The 24,867-nt window shown below is 41.2% G+C and overlaps 1 protein-coding gene across 1 annotated transcript in view; it reads right to left on the reverse strand.

Annotated features, from left to right (window-relative positions):
• Positions 1-389: 389 nt before the first annotated feature.
• Positions 390-24,867, reverse strand: part of MEX3C (mex-3 RNA binding family member C) — a 48,143-nt gene continuing 23,665 nt past the window's right edge. The window contains exon 2 of the mRNA XM_061614625.1: positions 390-1,705. Coding sequence (XP_061470609.1) covers positions 477-1,705 — 1,229 coding nt within the window. The 3' untranslated portion in view covers positions 390-476. The remainder of the gene's footprint in view (positions 1,706-24,867) is intronic.

The raw sequence follows: 24,867 nt of genomic DNA on the forward strand, positions 1-24,867 counted from the left end.
ACGCCCCCAAACCTGTTTTGAAAAACTGGCAGTGTAAAGAAGGCAGCATTGGAAGTGTGTTTGATACATTGATAACCCTTTGTACCCTTCCCCCCGTAACTGACAGTTTCTACGTTCAGGGCTGTACCAGGCTTTTTTGACTGTCATGCCCATCACCATCAATACATAGTCAAGATCATCTGGAAAGCCTGTGAGCATTCATGCTCTATCCTGTTCTGAAACTGAACTAAGTTCCTTGACCTTCCTACCATATCACAGCTGAAACCAATATAGAGAAAGATTGGCTAGGCTTAGTGTTAACTGTACATGCCTTTTTTTCCTTTAAAAAAAAAAGAGTACATGCGTTTCTAATAACATTAGCCTAATCTCAAGAAAGCCCAATAACAGTCTGAGTTCATTATAAGTTTACTTAGGGGGTACCATTACATCCAAGCCATTAAGAGTTTAAAAAGTCCATATATAATATCTCTATATATTTAAGAGTGAATCTGAATCGCCTGAGTAACAGCTGTCTGGCAAACTGGACACATTGGTGCTTCTTTTTCACAGATCTTATTGGCACATTCCATGCAGAACAGGTTGTGGCCACACGGAACCAGGGCAGCGATTACTTCATTCTCAAAGCATATCACGCAGTCGTGCTTCCGTCTCAACTCTGGAGGGGAACTAGACGTGGAACCACCATTGGAAGAAGAGTAGCTATTGGTACCATTTGAAAAAGCAGGGATATAGATTGGAAGGCCAACCTGGTTGACTGTACCGGGTGGATCACTTCTGACTCTCCTTGCCAGTGGATGTTCCAAGGTTTCAGGAAATGTAGGCGATAGACGAGGAGTGGATGGCTGACTCTCTCTCTGCGGAGCCTTCACGTTACTAGCAGGTTCGCTACCAAAACTGGAGAGTGGATTAACGGGTTCAAAGGGTGTCCAGATGGTTTGAGAAGGCGTCGGCAAGGAGTCATATGCAGAAGAGTCAACTGCAAGATCCTCTGCACCTACAGAAGGCAATGTTTCTCCAAACCAAAAGTTGCCTGTATTGAATGGACTTGTTGGGCTGAAGTCAGCCAACCTATTGCTTCCAAAGTAGGAATCAGTGGAGCCGCTTCCTAAAGAACTGGAGCTGTCATTTCTGTAATTAGAAATCATCCTAGTGCGGCTTGGAGGAGGTACTGGGTTGGAAGTAAGCCAGGCAGATCCCAGGTTCCCTCCTTCAAAGCTCACGTCCGTACCGTTATAATGAAAATCATTCTCTTCATTCAGTTCAATGTAGTTTCCAGTGCGCATGGCGATGTGCATTTCTATCTCTTCGCGAGCACGATCTACGTTTTCAGGCATACCGGTAACCTCAAAGACTGGCTCCTTGTCTCTACTGGGAGTAACTATGTAGGTATGAGTCTGCTGCTGAATTCGTTTGATTGTAGCGCCTTTGGGGCCAACCACCAGCCCAACAACACGGTAAGGCACCCTGACTTGGACTGTAGTTTGGCCTGGTAGGTTGGGGTTACAAGACAGCCCTCCCAGAGCTGGGCCATTTTTGTTGCGTGAAGCTCTTATCATGGAGAAGTGTTCAGCAGCAGAAAGAATTTCCCTTTTGGCCATGGCTACATCTTCTTTGCGCCCGGTGACCACAAAAATGGGTTCTTCTCCACGGACAGGGGTCTTGATGTATGTATTAGTCTTGGCTCTCAGTGCCTTTATTTTGCAACCTGAATTGAGAAAACAAGACAGAAAAAGAAGTGCTTTAGTAAAGAATCTTGAACTGAAAAAGAAACAGCCTCTAAATTGCTTTGTGATGCTACTCTGCTCCACAACATCCCCCACTCTTCAGATAGATCAGTGCAGAAATACTTTCCCTGGCAAAAATCATAACACTACGGTGAGAACAGTTTCCTCAAAATAGATGGTTGCTATTACAATGAGCTCGAAGTGAGCCTAGCAAATTAATTCATAAAAGAAACAAAGCTCACAGAAATCTTTTAGCAGCCTGCCCAGCCACACAAAGCTGTGTAAGTCATATACCAACTTGAAGGAGAGAGAAAGAGCCAACTTTCTGAAAAGCTTCTTTTCCTGGTTGCTCAGATGCCATTCTTCACAGGTGAGTGACTATTTACAAGCCTCTTCCAACAGTAAACCACCTCTGAATATCGTTTACCATGAAACCCTATTCACAGGGTCGTCGTAAGTCAGGACCGACTTGAAGGCAGCCCATTTCCATTTTCCAAATTACTGTTTTCAAATAGCAAATGCTTTTATCTTCTGTATTTGTTCTATTCCTCCACAGAGTTCAGAGCAACTTCTAAGCCATTGCACTATATCAACATTCAGCTTTTCATTGAAATCTTTTCAAGTAATTAGCTAAAGGCAAAAACACGTTGATCAACGGTGCACCAGACATTTTCATTTCTTTCCCCATATAGCAATGAAAGAATAGAAGTCACATGAAGGTTACTGCACTTAACAGGAGATTTAAAAAATTGTACATGCCACTTTTCATTAAAAAAAATCAAAGCTGTTTACAATAAAATAAAAAAATATCCGAAATCAACATCAGCAGAAAAGCCAACATAACCTTATATGATCAACCAAAAGCATACTGAAACTAAAAGGTTCATCTACTTGTGAAAGTTCAGAAGGGATTGAGCCAAACATCATGAAAGTCATTTTAGCATGTGTTTTATATTGTTTTAAATTTTTAAATTGTGTTTTAAATTGTTTTTTAAAAGATGTATTTTAAATTGTATTTGTTTTTAGTTACTGTAAAACGCCCAGAGAGCTTCGGCTATGGGGCGGTATACAAGTATAATAAATAAATAAATAAATAAAGTCATTCCATCTCCTGAAAGACAGATTGAGAAGGCCCTGCATCTTGCTGGGGCAAATCCTTTCATTTATTTTATATTGAAACCATCCGTTGTCAAATGAGATCCTGGGGCAGTTTACAAGTATATAATTAAAACAATAAAAATTCCACATTAATTATTAAAATACAAAACCATTACATTTAAAACCATGTACCCTTCTTTAGCTTCCAAATATGATGGAACAGGAAGCAGGGCTGTTCTGATCCTAAAACTACAAGGAGGTTCATACTGGAGTAGACATTCCCACCCACCCATGCTTTGTTTTTAGATACTGCTTCATATACTGTTCTGACCCTTCTACTTCTGTTGATAACATTTTACTGTGTTCTCCCATATTTCTAACTTTCCCCCTGAGATGGCAGCCACAGGTAAGCGGGAAAACAAAAACAGTAATTTGGGGATTACTGTGAATTGGATCTGAAAATATTCTGATAAGAAACATACTGCTTCAGGACAGGTCTGATAGGATTACACCAACCCACACCCAACACCAATGGGATGATGGTATTCTGAAGCTGCATTTCTGAACCAACTTCATTTTCTCTTGAACAATTTCATTTTCTGGATTACACACAAACGCTTCACTTATGACAAGGTTATTTCAAGCCCTTGGTCTACACTACATTTAAGTGTTCATGGACAATGAAAATTGCTTTAGTAAAAATTAATCTAATCCCCAAATTACTGTTTTTGTTTTCCCGCTTACCTATGGCTGCCATCTCAGGGGAAAAGTTAGAAATATGGGAGAACACAGTAAAATGTTATCAACAGAAGTAGAAGGGTCAGAACAGTATATGAAGCAGTATCTAAAAACAAAGCATGGGTGGGTGGGTATGAGAACTCCTACTCTAAAAATTCTATGGCAGTGGAGTTGCTAGGATTTCCTCTATGGTTTTGTCTTCTCAAAAATTACTAGCAATTCAAGAACGGTATGGTTTGGAGATCTCATTAAAGGTGTTATATTCATGGTACAACAACACTTAGATAGTCTTCATATCTCTGATAATCCTGTGATTTATTCTTTTTTATGAGCTAGAAAAAGGTTCAGCTCCAGCTGAGTACAGATACTGTTCCAGTAGCGTCATATATAATAACTGTATTCAAATTGTATTGACAATGTTTCAAATTTAGAATGGGAAAATGCAGGTTTTTGTTAAGTATCAGTTTTTTCTAAGATGGTACAGTCTTGCAGTATATGATCAACCTGCACAAAACTGAACAATAGAATTCAATGGTTTGAATGTTTTCAAGTAATGTACCTGTTAACCTCATTTTGCCTTACAAAGTAATTTAACAGACAACTAACTTGGTTTGAAAAATTAACTTCACAATTACAGAACTCTAAAGGATAATTATCTAAAATATATTGGGGCTAAATGATTCAAGAAAGAAAAGCAAAAATAAAAATCAAGGTTTAAAACTAGGGGGAATAATTATTGTGGGATGGTGTGAGAGGCTATTTTTGTAAATGAATTTAATTCCTACAGTTTAAAGGAAAATGGTTTTAAAGTAGTAATATTTATCTCCTTTAAAATTAATCAAAATTAAAAGGTTAATGACAAATCTTGATGAAGTGCATTTCCAGCATAGGGTAGATGACTGAAAGAGGCGGTGATCCAACTGTTCCTAAGAAAGCCCACCCTGGACCCATTGGTTTGTGATAACTACCACCCGGTTGCAAATACCCCCTTTTCAGGGTAGGTGATTGAGAGAGTCGTGGCACAACAATTGCAAGTACTCCTGGATGAAATAGATTACGTTTGACAAGGTACCTCACCAAAGGCTTCTGAGGAAGCTTAGCAGTCATGGAATAAGAGGAGAGGTCCTCTTGTGGATAAGGAATTGGTTGAGAAGCAGAAAGCAGAGAGTAGGAATAAACGGACAGTTCTCCCAATGGAGGGCTGTAGAAAGTGGAATCCCTCAAGGATCGGTATTGGGACCTGTACTTTTCAACTTGTTCATTAATGACCTAGAATTAGGAGTGAGCAGTGAAGTGGCCAAGTTTGCTGACGATACTAAATTATTCAGGGTTGTTAAAGCAAAAAGGGATTGCGAAGAGCTCCAAAAAGACCTCTCCAAACTGAGTGAATGGGCGGAAAAATGGCAAATGCAATTCAATATAAACAAGTGTAAAATTATGCATATTGGAGGAAAAAATCTTAATTTCACATATACGCTCATGGGGTCTGAACTGGTGGTGACTGATGAGGAGAGAGACCTCGGGGTTGTAGTGGACAGCACGATGAAAATGTCGACCCAGTGTGCGGCAGCTGTGAAAAAGGCAAATTCCATGCTAGCGATAATTAGGAAAGGTATTGAAAATAAAACAGCCGATATCATCATGCCGTTGTATAAATCTGTGGTGCGGCCGCATTTGGAATACTGTGTACAGTTCTGGTCACCTCATCTCAAAAAGGATATTATAGAGTTGGAAAAGGTTCAGAAGAGGGCAACCAGAATGATCAAGGGGATGGAGCGACTCCCTTACGAGGAAAGGTTGCAGCATTTGGGGCTTTTTAGTTTAGAGAAAAGGCGGGTCAGAGGAGACATGATAGAAGTGTATAAAATTATGCATGGCATTGAGAAAGTGGATAGAGAAAAGTTCTTCTCCCTCTCTCATAATACTAGAACTCGTGGACATTCAAAGAAGCTGAATGTTGGAAGATTCAGGACAGACAAAAGGAAGTACTTCTTTACTCAGCGCATAGTTACAATTATGGAATTTGCTCCCACAAGATGCAGTAATGGCCACCAGCTTGGATGGCTTTAAAAGATTAGACACATTCATGGAGGACAGGGCTATCAATGGCTGCTAGCCATGATGGCTGTGCTCTGCCACCCTAGTCAGAGGCAGCATGCTTCTGAAAACCAGTTGCCGGAAGCCTCAGGAGGGGAGAGTGTTCTTGCACTCAGGTCCTGCCTGCGGGCTTCCCCCAGGCACCTGGTTGGCCTCTGTGAGAACAGGATGCTGGACTAGATGGGCCACTGGCCTGATCCAGCAGGCTCTTCTTATGTTCTTATTATCTCAACCCATTCCAATCTGGGTTCAGGCCTGGTTATGGGACTGAATCAGCCTTGGTCGCCCTAATGGATGACCTTTATCGGGAGAAGGGCAGGGGGAGTGTGATCCTGTTACCCTTACTTGATCTCTCAGTGGCTTTTGATACCATTGACCGTGGTATCCTTTTGGGCTGACTTGGTGAGATGGGTATCGGAGGCACTATTTTACAGTGGTTCTGATCCTATCTTCGGGGTCGTTTTCAGAGAATAGCACTGGGTGATTGTCTTTTGGCCCCCTGGCAGCTGTGCTGTGGGCTACCATCCTGTCCCCCATGCTGTTTAACATCTATATGAAGCCCTTGGGAGTGGTCATCAGGAGATCTGGGACAAGGTGTCAGCAGTATGCTGATGATACCCAGCTCTATTTCTCTGTAACAGTTGAATCGGGAAAGGCTGTGCAAGCCCTGGACTGCTACCTGAAGTCAGTGGTGGGCTGGATGAGGGCTAATAAACTGAGTCTGAAACCTAGCAAGACTAGGGTTGGTGGTTCCCAAGTTCAGATAACTGGTCAGTTGCCTGCTTTGGATAGAGTTGTACTCCCTCTGAAAGATCAGGTCTGTAGTCTGGGGGTGCTCCTGGATCCATCTGTGTCATCAGAGGCCCCGGGGACCTCAGTGGCTAAGACTGCCTTTTACCAGTTTCGGCTAGTAAGTCAGCTGCAGCCGTTTCTGGACTGGGATAGCCTGATCACTGTTGCCCATGCACAACCTCCAGGCTGGATTACTGTAATGAGCTGTATGTGGGGCTGCCCTTGAGGTTGGTCCGGAAGCTGCAGCTGGTGCGAAATGCAATGGCGAGACTGCTCACTGGTGCAGGGTATCGCCAACATGTCACCCCATTGCTGAAAAAAATGCACTGGCTACCTATTAGCTACAGGGCTAAGTTCAAAGTTTCTGGTTTTGGTGTACAAAGCCCTGTACAGCTTGGGACCAGGATACCTGAAAAATCGTCTTACCTCTTATATATCCAGTCGAGTGCCTCCTGCAGATACCATCTTAACAGGTCTGTTCTGCACAACATAGGAAATGGACCTTAAGTGTTGTGTGGCACCTATCCTTTGGAATTCTCTCCCCTTAAATATTAGACAGGTGCCATCTCTGTTATCTTTTTGGCACTTACTGAAGACCTTCCTCTTTCAACCAGCCTTTTAAGTAGAGACCTTATCCCAGTCTGTATCGGAATTGCTTTTTAATATGTTTAAACTTTTTTAAAAAAATGTTTTTAAAGATGTTTTGTTTTAATATGTTTTTAAAGATGTTTTGTTGTAATATATTTTAAAGTCTGTTTTTATGATGTTTTAGAGTGTTTTTAGTGCTGTTGTTTGCCACCCTGGGCTCCTACTGGGAGAAAGGGTAGGATATAAATCTAATAAACAAGTAAGCAAGTAAGTGTTGGAGATGTCTAAAAACTCAAGGTTACTGGAAGGAAATTGTTGAGATTATTAGGAAAATTGCTACACACATTATCACTATTGCCATCACCACTACGATTTCTTCTAAGAAACACTAAGGATATAATACTATTTGAAAAATAAGGACTTGAGGGTAACTTAATAATTTACAACTGCAGTGACAAATGAAGAATGCACAAGATCTGCAGACAAATGTTTGGTTGAAAAGAGAACGGAATACGCTATATTTGAGAAAGCACTTGGCTTGGTTTAGAAAAGGTAGGAAAAGTGTCACTAGTAAAAGGGATTTTACCTGAAACTGGAATTTGTTAATATTTGTAACAGGCATTTGCAACAGAATGTAACTATGGATGCTGAAAATTTGTAAGTACAATGAAAGGAACATATTATTTACTTACATTATTTTTATATGCTGATGTTGCTTTTTTCTTTGTAATTGAGAATTTTGTAATACAGGAATACCCCGATTCACGTACCTTCATTTTACGGACCCTCGCAATTACGGACATGCTCCATACTCCACCATACCTCACTTAATGTACACGCGCTTTGCAATTACGGACACTGACGGAACATCCGAACTTGCGTGCCACGTGCGTTGCGAAGCGTCGTCTCCCGTAGCGTTCAGAGCGATCAGAGTGACTCTGAGCGTCTGCTGACCTGAAGGTTCTCGTTTACAGTACAGTACAGTAAAGATCTTCTTTAAATTCTTTAAATTGTTACTACAGTACAGTACTGTACTTTACTCTGTACAGTACAGAGCGATCGGAGCTCTGCCTGCCCCGGCCTAGGGCGGCGGTGGCAGTGTGTGTGTGTTTGTGGGGGGGCACCTTGTGCTCTTTACAGTACTGTAAATCCCCCTGATTTCATTTTATACCTCTCCATTGTCCCATTTTATACCTCTCCATTGTCCCCCATTGTCCCATCTTCCTTTCCTGCTTTAATTGAATACTTTTCTCTCTGTCTCTGCCCATCATTAGTTCTGGCTTTTGCCACTGCTTGCTTGTGACTACCAATAGCGTGTGTGTGGGGTGTGTGTGTATTGATATTGTTTTCCCTTGCCTTCAGTACAGTACAGTAGTACAGTACTGTACAGTATTACAGTACATAATGGAAGATACAAAGAAAAGTCGTAAATCTATTACCTTAGATATGAAGCTTAAAATGATTACACTGTCTGATGAAGGTGTTTCTCAAGCTGAGATAGGTGAAGGCTAGGCTTCACTCGAACTACAGTTAACACGGTCATGAAGAGCAAAGAAAAAATTCTTGCAGAAGTTAAGAGTGCTACACCTGTGAACACAACAAAAATTAGAAAAAGGGATAGCGTTGTTGCAGACCTGGAGAGAGACTTAATAGTTTGGATAGAAAATCAGACTGCACGCGAGGTTCCTGTAAGCCAGGCAATAATTCCAAGTAAGGCCTTAAGCCTATTCAATGACCTGAAGGCTAAGAAAGGTGAGGCAGCGAAGGATGCCGAATTTGTTGCAAGCCGTGGATGGTTTGATAGGTTCAAGAAGAGGTCTAACCTACATAACCATCAAAGTGCAAGGAGAGGCAGCTGCTGCAGATACTGAGGCTGCAGAAAGCTATCCACGCGACCTTGCCAAAATTATTGAAGAGGGAGGCTACTCCAAGGAACAAATTTTTAATGTGGATGAGACGGGGCTGTTCTGGAAAAAGATGCCTGCAAGAACCTTCATCGCAAGAGAGGAGAAAACAATGCCAGGCTACAAGGCAGCTAAAGATAGAATAACCCTTCTGTTAGGTGGCAATGCCTCTGGTAAAGCTAAATTATGCTAATTTATCACTGGCAAAACCCTAGAGCTTTGAAGAACTACGTTAAAGCTAGACTTCCAGTGCATTGGAGGTCTAATAGAAAAGCATGGGTGACTGCAGCCATTTTCGAAGATTGGTTTGACACCTGCTTTGTACCAGGGGTGAAAGCCTATTGCAAGGACAACAATATCCCTTTTAAAATTTTGCTCCTTGTAGACAATGCTCCTGGCCACCCTCGAAGGTTAGATGAACTGAACCCTAACATCTGAGTGGAATTCCTACCACCGAATACCACCTCACTCCTGCAGCCCATGGATCAATGTGTCATAGCCACCTTCAAGTTGAACTACTTGAAAAGAACCTTCAGTAAGTGTATTGCAGCAATAGAAAATGAAGAGGGGACAGGGCAAGAAGTCCTAAAGAAGTTATGGAAAAGCTACGACATCTTGGATTGCATCAAAACTATAAGAGATGCTTGGAATGACATCGAGGAAACAACAATGAAAGGGGCCTGGAAAAAATTATGCCCACAGTTTGTTGATGATGTCGAAGCCTTTGAAGATCCTGTAGCTAATGTTACTGAAAATATTATAGAGATGGCAAGGCAGTTAGAGCTCGAAGTGGAGCCAGAAGATGTTGCTGAACTTATGGCGTCCCATACTGAACCCCTCAGCAATGAAGATCTTCTGGAACTTGAAGAGGAGAAGAAGAAAATGTGCCGGATGAGGATGAGACCATGGAACAGCCTGAAGGCCTAACTTCAAAAATTCTCTTGGAAGCTTTCCATCATCTTGATAGCGCCATGGCTCTTTTTGAAAAGCATGATAGGGACTTTGAAAGAAGTTCCGAAGTCAATGCTAACATTTTGGGGGCTTATGCCTCTTACAAAGAAATCTACAGGGAAAAGAAAAGAGCTACAGTTCAAACCTCCTTAGACACATACTTTCGTAAAAGGCCAGCAGCAGCACCCAGTCAATCTCCCAGACCATCAACATCCACTGAAAGTCCATCTCTAGCATCGACATCAGCCCCAAGCCCTACTCCTACTTCAGGTAGTCCATCCAAATCGCCAGCAAGAAAGCATCTAGCCCTTGATGACTCGACTTATGAAGTAGAAGATATGCCCTCTCCTTCATCCTTCCTACAATACATGTAAATTTTCGTTCATCCATTTTGCATCTGCCAGCTGACATTAAAGGTATACCCTTCTTCATAAAGGGTTTATTTTATTTTATGTTTATTTTAGTTATAAATGTGTTATTTACATCGGTTATACATGCATCGATAAGTGAAAAAAAGTAGTACTTCACTTTAAGTACATTTTCACTTTACATACATGCTCCGGTCCCATTGCGTATGTTAATGCGGGGTATTCCTGTAAAAGATTATGGGAAGCCCTATTACGATTCCTCTTAGAGACATTAAACTTGCTACCATTAACCTTAGTGGTATCAACTATTGATGTACTTTCAACTTCTGGCAGCATAGGTACACCATTCCCTACTTTTGGAAGACTTTGCTAGGAGGGTGGTTACACTCCTATGCAGAATTTTCAGCTAGCAGAAATGTGAATGGGTCAGGGCAATCATCCTGGCCAGCAAAGTCCTATTATCCGATCCAATCAAGTTCTCAACAGAGAAAACTTGGTAATGAACAAGAATTATGAGGAACCCTCATCTTTGCCCATCAGATCAGTAACTAAACCTCATCAGTGGTAGCCTCATTGACCATATGAGACATGTGGGCTCTTTCCTGGGTCCAGAAAGCTCTCTACCAGCCTGGCTTCTACCTGAAAGAGACTCAGCTGACATCAGCAGCATGGAAAGAACATTGTGTCACAGTCTGGCAAATTACTTGAGCAAAAGTTGTTCACTTAATTTGCGAGTACAACTTCAACATCCTTTATTCCTTCTGGGAGACTGAAGCCTACTGCCCTTATTACATCAAAAGAAATGAGTGAATATTATCAGTAAAAATGTGTAAGATTCTACAGCAGAAGCAACATCTTCTTTGACCCCCTCCCAAAAAAAATATCTTGCCAGATGGCAGCAAATGTTGAAAAGGAGACAAAAAACAAACACAAAAAAAGAGCTTCCTGCACAGATTTTGGCTTTTTCCTGGTCCAAGTATACGAAAGTGAGGGAGGGCTGACAGGCTTGTCCTATGCCTCTCTCTCTCTCTCTCTCTCTCTCTCTCTCTCTGTGTGTGTGTGTGTCTGTCTGTCTGTAAGTCCCTTTCCCCCGCAGCTGTGGGAGCACCACCTGCAATACCAAGTCTTAGTGTTGCCTCTAACCCAGGGAAGAATTCACTTGCCCGTACAGCCGACTCACCACCATCAAAATTGAGACCAAATTTGTACAGTTCTGGACACATTAATATGGCTAATGGGCAGGGAAAGCCAAAGAGGAGGAAACACATAGCAGGCACCTGCCCATGCTAAGCTTGGTGTAACTTAACTGAGGGTTATCAGACCCGCTTTCTACAGCAGTATAAAAATGTAGCAAGTGATAAACAAACACAATGGGGGAGGGATGAAGATTGTCTTCCTGCCCTTTTGCCCCTTCTTCTGCCAATTTACTTTGCACACAGGACCCTGGGATGAATGACACAGACCATAACACAATGACCCTTCCCAATGCAGGTAGCCTCTATTGCTACTCTACTTAGGATACCCCAGGAATGAAGACAGCAGACAGGGTCTTTGTGCACCATCTCCCTACGTGGGGATTGCCAAAACCAAGACATTTCAATACCCACTTACCTGGGAGTAAGCCCCATTGAACTCAATGGGATTTACTTTTGAGTCGACAAGCACTGGATTGTGCAGTTGAAAACTAAATATACAATATAGTACAGAATTAAGCCTCCCATCTGAAGACACCCTATTTACTGGCTTTTGGTTCCTCATAAGGAAGAATGCAGGTACTTTGGAACATCTCTGAAAAATGCAAGCCCCAATCTCTCTGCCGTGTCAAAAGCCAACACAACAGGACCAATAAGAAGTTTTGGGTGGTTGTTTTTTTAAAGGGACTTTAAAAGGAAAGCTGACTCTACAGTCTCCAAGGTTAACCTCTCCTTTGTTATTTGGAGAGAAGGAATTGCTATCAAGAGGAAGCTGCAGCCTCCGACACCTGAAACTTCTGAATGCGTCATCAATCAATGCTAAATGAGTTTAGTTTGTAAGGAACTGGGCCGCAAGATACAGAAGCAAGAGACTACAGTGAAGACAGCCTGGCCAAAACAAAGGCCATTAACCTTCTTAGGTATTTCCACTGGCTGACCTTCATGTTTGCCGTCTTCCTTGTCTTCTCTATTAATCATGTCTTCACCATGCCATCTAACAGCCTGATAAAGTATTAAACTATGATGAGTCACATGCTAGATGTTTTCTGCTTCCAGCACACTCTCCTGGGTGCAGAAGCACAAGGCTATAATGAGAGAAACTTGCATCTCCCACACACTGTTTCCAGGTCCCTGGACATGTGAGAGATTGCCACATGTGAGAGTTGTGATGAGAGAACAGACACAGTTTTCTGGGGGGTGGGGAACTATGTTAATCTGTGCATTCCTCATTTATTGTCAAAACATTGTCTCCAAACATGCTTAATCAGATACATATGGTTCAGAATACATATGAGAATCAGCACCCCCCCCAAGGCTGCACATATGCCATTGTCCCTAATCCATACTTTTGTAGTGTCAAACAACTGGTCACTTCCCACTTGCTTCTACGTAATTAAAAGTAACTGCCCACACTACAGAAAAAAAGTCTAGAGAGGACACAACATTGAAAAAGTTTTAGAAACATATCTGAGCAGGAATGGAACAAGAGTACAGGTAGTTAACACTTTTTATTGTAACTTGATAAAATTTTGATGGTAGCATCTATGCATTAAGATATGGGATTGGTCATCTTCCAGGAGAGGAAATTTTATTTGAATTGTACTGCTGCTCTTCCATTTTATGCTAAAGAACTGTGTTTTATTGTAATATGATGTTTTAATATGTATTTTGTATTTTTTTATGCCTGTTTAATTGTGGTGGCCTATGGCTTTGAACAATAAAGATTCATTCATTCATCCATTCAAAATTATACAATCTGAATAGAGCTAAGCACTTAACTAGACTACTGTATTACATAGGTAATTATCTATTTAATGGTACAGGGTGGGAAGAGAGAAGGGAGACCACCAATTTATTTATTTATAAAAATATTTGTATGCTGCTACTTCATTAAAACATCAACGCAGTTTACAACACTTTAAAAAACAACCACCATAGAATAAAAACATTAAAAATACAATAAAAACCAACGTCAACTGCTGCTGCTGCAAAAAAAAGAAATTCTTAATTACCTGCATAAGCCTAATGGAACAGAAAGGTTTTCAGCAGACGCTTAAAAGTTAACCAGAAGGCACCTGCTGAATCTCTGTTGGCAGAGCATTCCAGAGAACTGAGCTGACGACATTGAAGGCTCAATTTTGTGTTTGATGTTAAATGAGCCTCATCAACTTGGGGGATGACCAAAGCCACTCCTGCAGATGATCTCAGTGACTGAGCTGGAACGTAAGGGTTCAGGCAATCCCGACACCCTGGACCCAAGTTGTTCAGGGCTTTGTAAATGAATACAGGGACCTTAAGCCTGGCTAAGCACTGAATGGGTAGTCAGTGCAGATGTTTTAAAAGTGGTGTCACACATTGTCAGCCGTGTGCTCCCATCAGCAATCTGGCTGCTGCATTTTGCACGTGCTGGAGCTTCTGAACCAGGGTCAAGGGCAGCCCCACATAGAGAGCCCTGCAGTAATCCAGCCTCGAGGATATCAATCCATGGACTACAGAGGACAGGCTATCACTGTCCAGGAATGGCCACTGCTGACGAACCAGAGAAAGCTGGCAAATACAAGCAAACAAAATGTCCTTCCTAAAATACCACATCCATGAACATGAAAAATGTTTCCTGGATGTAGCAGTCTATGGCAGCTTATATTTCTTTATCAGAGCATTGAACTATATGCTCAATACTGGATGCAGAGCACAGAAAGAGATGTCAAAGAAATGATGTTCCAATGTATCCACCCTCTAAGATATATGTACACATATGGATGACTGTAAGTTAAATACTCCCATTGTTTCAACAAACATGAAATTTCTCAGTAATAGTTAAGCAAGACCTTGGCGGGTAAACATGATCCTCCTCCCTTGACTGTTTTTTTTTTTAAAATGAATACCTTACCAGTCCCTTTTCATCTGGTTTTCATTCTTACTTCCTCATTTCTTCATCAGCATCTAAACATAAAAGACCAGACTGAGGATGCCCAAGTTTAGTCACCCACGTGTGCCATAAGGTGGAGGGAATAAGCAGGGATAGTTTTAAAAATTTGGTGGCAGTATTATTGTAAGAATTGGGCTCAGACAAGGTGCATACCCGAGGCCAAGACTCTCCTGCTGTGATCTTTTAAGGAGCTATTCTCCTTGCAGTATAAAGGATACTTCAGGAAGGAGGGAATTGGACCATCAGAGATACGGACCAGAGGGCGCATGTCCTCCAAGGTCAATCCCTCACTGCATCCTTGGAGGAAAGAATTGAGGTTGGAGTGCACGTTATCCAAGTCCAATTCCTTCTTTTCCCTTTTAACCTGCTGAACATTAGGTTACAACCTGTGGTGCTATTCTATTCTGCCAGGATTCCATGAGAGCACTGGAAATACACAGGCAGAGTTTTGGGGGTGGGGAAGGCAAGTCTTTCTGATACCTAATCCTATTTTGCAGGTGGAGGTGCTCTCCATCTTCTCTGTCTCTCCCCCTTTAAGCTTGCAGGATGTCTTATTTATTTATTTATTGCACTTGTATACCGCCCCATAGCCGAAGCTCTCTGGGCGGTTTACAGCAATCAAAAACATCAAAACAAATACACAATTTAAAACACATATTTTAAAAAACAATTTAAAACACAATTTGATTATTTTATTTTATTTTATTTTATAACTTCATGTGGGTACCCAATCTTGATAATGTAGGAATGACAAAAACAGAGAATAACTTAATAACGTTTTTTAGCTGAGGTGGTGGTCAAGCCTGGAGTGGAGAACTTCAGTGCCCCACTCCATGATGGGTGACTATTGTCAGCCATTCAATCCCATTATTTACTATGTCACATCTCAATGTCTTTTCCTTCTTCCATCATCCTCTGCCTCCAATCACTGTCCCATAAAATATCAAATTCTTTGAAAGCATCTGTGTTGAAAGCTGAGTTTATGTAAAACAAATGCATACAAATCTGCTTAGTATGAATAATTTATTCTAATACAGAGTTTGCACTTTCCTAGCAAATAATGTTTGTGCACCATATGCTCATTCCTACCCACAATACATAAAAATATATATATTGCAGGATCAGCCCAACCTATGCAGAAGTCATCAACTAGCTGACTTGAAGGGTAAATCTATAAATGTCTTAGTATGGAAATATAACCAAAGACACTTGTGGAAAAGTTTAAAGCTAGAAATATTCCACAGATAGAAAGAAAAAAGAGGCAGAGTGTGGTTAACTCACTCAAATTCAAGCTAGGAGCAACCCTCATTTACTACAAACAACTTCCACCACTAAAATTTTCTAGAGGGATTAGAGATGTAAAATTTCAGGAATTTTGAAGCCATGGAAAAAAACATTTTTTGGGGGGGGGGGGAGCGGAAATTTGGGGGGAAATGGAAAAAATGCAATATTAGCACTTTTTACAGATTGAAAGTCACTTTGTTTCTTCAGGAATATAAAATGTAATTATGTACAAGTTGGTTTGGCATAAAATTATCACATTTGGTATATTAAAAGTACATTTTATGCAAACAATTATTACAAATTGAATTTACTTTTGTAAATGTTTACTTTTTTTTGGTAACAAATGGAGCTACAAGCTCCTGAACTGTAAGGAACCTCTTTCGTTTTGCCAGTTTATGAGAAGCAGGCAAAAAACAATTTTAAAAAAAACAGAAGAAACCATCAACTTTAATAACAAAGAAAATTATTTATGTCTCTGCTAGTCCTCCACAGTGTGAAGCAGACATAAAACACCCATTCCCGCCCTAGGCTCCTGCTGGGAGGAAGGGCGGGATATAAATCAAATAATAAATAAACAAATCCCCATAAAAAGAACTGAGAAAAAGAGGGGGACCAAGATTCAATGAAACATTTTATTCATCATGCTAAAATAAAACATTCCATAATCCATTCTTTCTTCTTTTTTTCCAATTTTTCAGAAAACAAACAAACAAAAAGGGCCTCAGGGGGAAAACGGGGGAAATTGTTTTTTTCTGAATTTTTCCGATTTTTTCCCAGGCCTTCACATCTCTAAGAGGGATGAAGGACTTTAAAAAAAGTTGTATATATCAGAGGAGCACTGATATGTTTGCTTGATTCAGTTCTAAAAAGGAATGTATAACAGGCTCAGCCAGAAAGAGAGGTAGCATTTCTTATTAATATTCTCAGCGGTAGCAAAAAGCACCTTTCAGTAACTTTTTGGGCATGGCTGTGAAACAGGGCAAAAAGATTCACGAGCTGAGAATGAGGGTAATACTGCTTTGTCTGGCTTTAGTGATATCAGCATTGTCAACTCTGACTGGCTATATATCCTGTTCAGTATGTGATCCCTACTAGGCAAAGATCATCAATAAGACCAGAAAGAGGACTCCGCTAATTTATTCATTTTAAAGATCTATAGCCCGCCTTTAAATTGAATGAGTTAAACTGGATTAAAAAAAAAAAAAAAGCATTGAAGCAGAAACAAAGTAGGAACAGCAGACGACTGGACGGCCCTGAGCAGGTAAAAAAGCGAACCTTCGCAGCACTGTGGGGAGAGGAAGGTGGTATTTAGTTCATGTCTGAAAGCATTATTTTTCTCCCTGAGCATGAAACTGGCAGACCATCCAGGTAGTCCTAGTATGCAATTTGGCCAAGCTTTTAGCTGTTTGCACCAGTAGTGGAAGGTGAGAGTTTCAGACAGAAGGGTCACAACTACACTGACATTGATCGCGTAAACGATCTTTCAAGCTTAGAGGAGTTAGACTGCAGGAAGAGTTAGAGAACCAAACATGACTGAGTTAGGGCACAGGAGCCTATTCTCAGTGGTGTGTTCTGCTCTATTCTATTCTCTCCACCAGCCCCAACTAATTTCCCTTCAAGCAGCATTCACAGCTGCTTGGAAATTTTGATCTCTAAGTGACTCCTGGCTATGACTACTTAGTGGTGAAGGAAAAACACTTTGCATACGTTCAGACTTCTTACTACCACAAAGCTTCCAGAGTTCTCATACTGAAGGAGGTTCTGGAGCTGTGCTTGGGAAACCTTGGCTCAAGAGAGCTATCCTGGTAGGCACTGGAGTTATGGAGGCAACAGCCAGATACTACAGAATGGCACGACATCTCAAGCTGGATAACCAGATCACTTAATTTGGATTTTTTCCTACTAGTGGCTTACTTCGTTCTGATCACTTTAAGGCCCTTAACAGCCTAGGAACAGGTTACCTCAAGGACTGCCTCTTCCTGTACAAATGTGCCTGAGTTATAAAATAAATACCAGAAAGTGAGATTAGACAGGCAGGTACAAGGCCCAGTTTTTTCTCAAAAGTGACACCAAAACTATGGAATGCCCTTCCTGTGGGGATCCATCAAACACCCTTTATTTTTTAAAGACATCTACTACTGAAGAACTTTTTATTTCACTAGGGGCTCTGCTCCTGCTCGCTTTGCTCATCAATGCTCCCACCCAGTCTGGGTCACCAATGCTCCCCGTCCCCTCCGTGGATCACCAAACCTGTTGCTCGGCCTTCATGATGCCGCCACTACCACCCTCGTTCCTGTTGCCCCTTTCACTGCAGCTGATTTAGGTCTTCATGTTTTTGTAAAATGCTTTGCTGCCATGCCCACACATCACACTATGTGACGTCATGATGGCATAACATCTTACAAAAATATAGTATAGAGAGACAAGCTTTTAACACTTAATTATTTGCTGCTTGTATGGGCTGCTGCTTCAAAAGTGTTTTTTACAGTGCTGCTCTTTTTAGTACTTTGTGTATTGACTATAATTGTATTTTGATTATATACTAAACCACTTAAGTGTTTTAACAGAAACATAATTAAAATTACTAATACAGGGGGACGTGCTTTTTGCCCTCTTCAGCAACCTAGACCATACTCCCCAAGCCCTATGCCAGAGGAATCCGAAGTCTGGGGTCTTGTTGCATTTCACGCTGGACAGCACGGGACTTTGGGAAGGAAGCCAGGCTTTGTTTCATGTCCTGAGGGGCTTTGGAGAAGGCTAGAAGCAAGCCGAGTCTGCCCTGCTTCTTCTCCAAAGCTTGTGGAGACTGTGGGAAAAGGGGAAGCTGCTACTGGTGAACTGGAAAGAGGGATTTGTAAGTATTCAGGGAATGGACAAATATTTTTATACACAACCTTCCCATCTCAAACAGTGACGCAGGATCATTCACCCAATTCACTACAGACCAACCCATGCAAATCGGACCAAAAGCTATGTGCCACAAGTCATCACGCTTGTAATACTCTTCTTTTGGGCTTGCCAGAAAACTCTGGATGGCGACAGCTGGAAACAGAATGCAGCACTAGAATGACCTGTGGGTTGAATCCAGGAGGCTCTTCTTATGATCCCAGAAAGGTGCTTAAAGCAAACAACTTCAAGCTGACTCAATCATGTGAATCAAGCCACATGAAGAAGGGAGGTAGCATAAATGGTCTGGGTCAACAGTCGATCTGATCTGAGGAATTCCTTCCCAAATATCGGTCAGAGCTGAAAACTGAACAAATCCTAGCTCCCAGAGCAGTGGAAGTTACAGTGGAACTTCCTGAGCAGCTGCACTGGAAGGCAACCAGCAGGAAGCCTGTAACCTGTTGAACATGGGGTACAATTAATTGTTTTATACTAACATGGTGAAGAAATATTTCACATGGCCATATATTGAAATCAGTCAACATATAGTAGTTGGTAGCATTTGGAGAGGGGGTTCTCTGGCAAACACTGGAAAGGACAGTAACAGTGCCTAACGAGCAGCATGACCTTCGTAGAACATACTGAAGGGGAGGGAAGGCCAGTGAAAGGTTCTCCAAGATTCAGCCCTGAGTAATAAAGAGAGTTGCCACACACACCAGGCATTATGGGGAGGGGCTTATAGATTAGATCAGACCAGAACCCTGCACCTCTTCCTGCACATGACCAGAGACATTGCTATCTTTGTACTTGAGGAATTAGGGAAACATGTTCCAAGGCTGTGATTCAAGGAGAGAGGTACAAGACTTGTAATGCAAGAGTCAGGGAAGTGCTAAAAATAAAGACATCTCCTTTGTCTGGAAACTGAATGCATAATTTGTTCCATCATTAGTTGGGGCTTCCCTAGTTGATGCCTTCTGCACACATACACACCAAAGCAGAAGAAAAATTGGTTCTGGCCCCTCAGAACAAAACTTACAAAGAAGGTAAATTAATACCTTCACTAACACTGCATTATGAATGTTGTGGTGGTTCCTAATACAGTTATTTGTTAAATACACACAGTTACTCTGCCAAATACTATCAGGGAGTTTCCCAGATTCCAGGACTGTAATTTATAATGTAAAAATCACAACAGAGACAACAAAGACTTTGCACCACTCACTCTTAGATAGGATAACCTAGTACACTAAGAACAACCACTTAGGCAAGCCAGCCATGAATGGGCAGGAGAGTGAGCTTTATCTGCTGCCTAATGAAAGGGAAACTGCCAGCTGAGCCTGAAAGTCAACTTTTACCACCTCCACCCCTGTGCACCGTACAAAATATCAAACCAGTAGCACTTTGTGCTGCAGTGTTCATGTGCAAATCAACACACATCCCGAGTTCTCTACAGTCTCCTCCCCTCCCCAGGCATTGGACACACCTTCTGTCTTAATCCGGTAGGCTGACAGCTTATAAAAGTTGATGTCACAAGGTTGTTGTGAGGATAAAATTGGGAGGGGGAGAACCATGTTTGTACACCACCTTGCGCTCCTGGGAGAAAATATGGGATATAAATGTAAAATAAATTAAATAAATAAAAAAATCCAGTTGCATGTAATTATGAAGTGATCTCCCACACTCTAATCAACAGGCCCGCTTGGAGATTTAGTATGAATTGTTAATAGACCCAAAGCTTGCACAGAATCAGAGAGTAGGACAAGATTTTTTCTTGTCCAATGTCCTTGTCCAGAATCATCCACCCATCAATAGCCACACCAGGGATGGAATTTTGTGAAAATCCCCATGTCCATTTTATCTACACAGATTTTTCTAATTCCCATACTGCTCCTTAATCTCAAAGAGAAGTGAGCGGACCCCTTATGCTAAAAATACAAACAATTCTCACAGCACATAACATACAACCTACAACAAAGACAATAACCCTATAAAATACTATCTTATAAAATTATGATGCAGAAATATGGTACAGGATGGGTCTTGATTCTTTCATAAGCATTATATGTATAATTATGCATATAATTAATCTGTTTTTTAACAAAAAATACCAGCAATGCACAAGCAGTTCAGACATAATTGGGCACTTGAAACAAGACGCGGCCCAATGCAAGTTAAACTCAACTGGGTTAGAACCACCAACTTCCATGTATAAATCCATATGAAATGGACTTGTCCTCTACCTATAAGCCACAAATCAACCTATTCTTCACCTGCTCACAAGTTAGCAGAGGAACCTGGACAACAGCCCAGCTCAAGTTCTTCAGTGGAAAGTTAACTGGCAGAGCTCCCAAATTCAAAGTTTGCTGCCAAATCTGTATCTTAAACTCAAAATAATTATGTAAACAATTTGACAATCTGAATGATTTTCTAAAGAATTTGCATATTGCAATTACTTGAAGAAAAGAGAGTATGATGGAAAGATAGTTATGGTGATTGCCTGCAACTCCAAGGACTACACACACTCCTGTCTTTCAGTTCTGTTATTAGGGAAAGCACCATAAGTATCCAAGGGGCGCACAGGCCATTTTCCTTCACAGAGGTCTGGCTCACTGGAGACAGACAAGTTATAACCACACTCCACTGGACAAATTTCATCTTCAGACGTGTCTCATCTGTTCAAGTTATTTTCTACAACCAAAACACACAGAATTTTTTTGGAAATCTGAAATTCCCAGAATGGCATATTCTGCAACTAGGACAGAGATTCTGTGGAAGCATACACATCCTGGTGACATGCTCACCAAGAAAACTCACAGTAGCAGCAGGGAACAGATGTAGAGGGGCTGTATGATCAAAATAGGTTTTCCTATTTTTAAAAAAAATCTGAGTTCAAACACTATCCCATCATTTAGGCACAGATGTTGCTCTGTGAAATATATCACAACAGTTTCCCAGAATGTATATGCCACAGAAATACTAATCAAGTGTCAAGATGCAACTGTTTAAAATTTCAAGAGTCAATTAAGACTCTGAACTGCATCCTCTTAGTGGGCTCATCTGTGACTTCAAGGAGAAACAATATATAAATTAGCTGTAAATATATATCCGGTTACTTGATATTCTCATTATTAGCAATTCTAGAGCTGCTGGGATTAGGGCTATTGCATGGAACTGGGTACAAATGTATTTCTGTTTCCTTATGGTTCAAACTGTTCATGTGATCACAGGTGCACAGGAGTCTAAGGACATCTACATGGAGAAGAATGCCATATGCCTCAACTAGCCCTCTGTCATCACTTATATTCTGGGTGGCCACACAACCTACTTACAAAGGCTAGAAAGTAACAAGTTCCCCTCCCACAACAAAAATCCAAAGCAAAATAAATTGCACACAATATCTGAGAATGATCTTTATGCATGATCATCTTTTTTTAACTGTTTGGAATGGTTTTGTGTCATCGCTAAAGTAACAGCTTAGAATGTACTTATCCTTCAAATGAGGTCAGAAATAAAGCATGACCATCATATGCCAACTATGACTGGATAAGGCTGATAGAAACTGATGGCCTTCCAATCTGGAGCTTCCTTCTGGTGAAGATCTATCCAACAAAGCACCCACAAATACACTAGCCAGCTCATCAATGGCAAATATATATTTTGCATGAGCACAGAAACAAGGAGCCCAGTCTTTCTTCTGGGCCTCTATATAAGCGTGAGGACTTTGTGCAATACTAGGCTGACTTCAGAAGCACTGGATAATAGCAGGGACTCTTACTGAACCGGGCAGTGAAGGCTTCCTGCTTTCTCAGTGTCTGAGGCTCAGTGCAATGGGGATGAATGTCCATTCCTCTCCACAGGTGAGGAGGGTGGCAGGGGCTCACTCCCCCATACATATGCTGGGTCTCAAGCTCAGAATGATGTCAGAAGACTGTGATCTCTCCATCTGGAGCGGAGGGGAGAAGTAAGGCACTGGCAAACACACATTTTGGCTGAGTACCAAAGCAAGCCAATATTTGTGACCCCTGCATCAAGCATAGCAAGAATTATTCCTGGAACTGTAGAAAGCAAATAACTGGCTGCCATGTAACTAGAGGAACTCCAGATCTTTGAAGTCAATTATGGGCCTATTTGAGCAAAATGAGAAAAAAAAGGATAAAAAAATGAGTTCTCAATGTACTTCAGGGCACACACATCAGATCAAATCCCAGTCTGCCTTCACCAGTGGTTTATTTTAAAATTTATAGCCTGCTTTTCTTAACACACGTTCCTCAAACTGGCAGAACAGTTTCCAGTTCTCCACAAGGCAGCAGTTCCTGTTTTGCCATTTGGTTCTTTTTAGCATTTTTTGTTTCTAAACCGTACAATTTGAAGTGCAACCAGAAACCTGCAGAGACCATTTTAAAACAGGAGGGCACCTCTCTGCCACCAAAGTGAAGGTGGAGTTAAGTTTGACCTGTGTGCCTCAGAAAGAAGTCTTAGAGAAGTTCATAAGATGTGAGTCACTGATTTACAGGAAATGCCATATTTGATTTAGACATAATATCACAAAAGAAAAGCAAATAATGATATAGCAAGACAGAAATTGTTGAATGCTATGCAACCAAGAGAAGCTCTATTCAAAATTGATAATTATAGGTTTGGGGTCAGAAGAGAACAAAACAATGGTTCTTCCATCTGTTTGTCTCTCCTCCATTGCAGAATGAAATGTTAGTGAATCTTCATTGAATTTTGGAAACATTTCTCTATAGTCTCATATTCTGTGCAGTTAGTTACTGCACTCCTTCCATTATAGCTTTGCTTATTTTCCTTACAATGACCACATTTTAAAAGTGCCTGTGAACATAAAAATCCACTTCACATTGTCTAACTCATTAGTTTCTGAGGAAAAGCATATCCCAAGCTCTTTTAAAAACAAATATCCAAACACAGGTTAGCAACAGTTCAACCATTAAAATCTTTCTAAACAGAAGCAGAATTTACTTTTTTAAAATGATATAAAGATGAGCTAATATGATTTAGTGCACGGCTTACTGAAATTATAGTGGACTAATTAACCACTGTTCAGAAGACAGCTGAATGTGGAATACACTTGCTACTAATCTACCAAGAAACCATTTCCTATTCATGAGAATGAAATCTCAGTTTTGTAGGTGAAGACCTCGGGCAGAGCAAAGACCATGGCAGAAACAGTCCAAACAGTCTAAGGGTATCTCAACCATCACTTTAATCGCCAGGAGGTCTTGGTCTGCCTGCAGTTGTGTAACGGCATCACACTACTTGCTAAAATGCAGTTCTTCTTAGCAGCCAAATCCCCTTGTTGCCTTCTACTTGGTTATTCCACTTTGCATGGAAAGGAGGCACCAGATTAAGGAAGTGCTGCCTGTGTCACTGCAAGTGCTGGTCTTTAGGGAATAAGGAACTGAAACAAGATAACTCCTGCTTACCCTTCTGCCTCTGGCCAGGAACAGCAACAGTGACAGTTCAGAAGCTGGCTGTTAACTTGCCTTCTCACTTCTCTTGTTGCATCTGTTTAGACTTGGCACACCCTAGAATCTGCTAGCTTCCCTTGGGGTATGAAGGCAGAACACAATTTCTGTATATGACTTAATACAGCTTTTGCCAACTTGGAGCCCTGCAGATGTTTTCAGCTATATCTCTCATCAGTCTCAACATCATATGGAAATTTTAGACTGAAACATCCTGAGGGCAACTAGGATGGCAAAGGATGGGTTAATACACAAATTGTTTGTAAGTTAAAAAGTGCCAGAACTGGTTGGACCTCTAGGGCAGTCACAGCAACTCAAGTCTAGACATCTTTTAAAAATGGGAGATTAATAAAGACTCAAACTAGGGTAGGCATTTTTCTAGTTGTACAAAGAAGAAAGACCGATGGAGAGCCCCCACGTTTAGAAATACAGATCCATCAAACCTGACTCCTTGCATTTCTACACTCCAGCAAGATGAGATGTGCTATCAGGCTGATCTGTATGCCATACACTGACAGATGCCAGTCTCAAAGAGGAAAAGCAGGGGGGTGTAAATATATATTAACTGCTCCAGTACATCACTGTAGTATCGTCTCATACAACATGAACTAGCTGGCCTGCTGTGAATGTGCTTTTTAAACACTCTCTTTCCAACGGCAAGGGGTAAACACAAATGGCTATCATGATGGCCACCTATAAAACTCAATGCAAATGCATGCAACCACATTGTCTGTAGCACAGCCACGTGGAAAGGCAAATTTTATCACCCTGTGGTCTGCCAGATTTCTGACTAGTAGCAGGGATCGGGATGCAACAGACTCTACAAACT

Source organism: Rhineura floridana, chromosome 1 (assembly GCF_030035675.1).
Source record: "Rhineura floridana isolate rRhiFlo1 chromosome 1, rRhiFlo1.hap2, whole genome shotgun sequence".
NCBI classification, from domain to species: domain Eukaryota; kingdom Metazoa; phylum Chordata; class Lepidosauria; order Squamata; family Rhineuridae; genus Rhineura; species Rhineura floridana.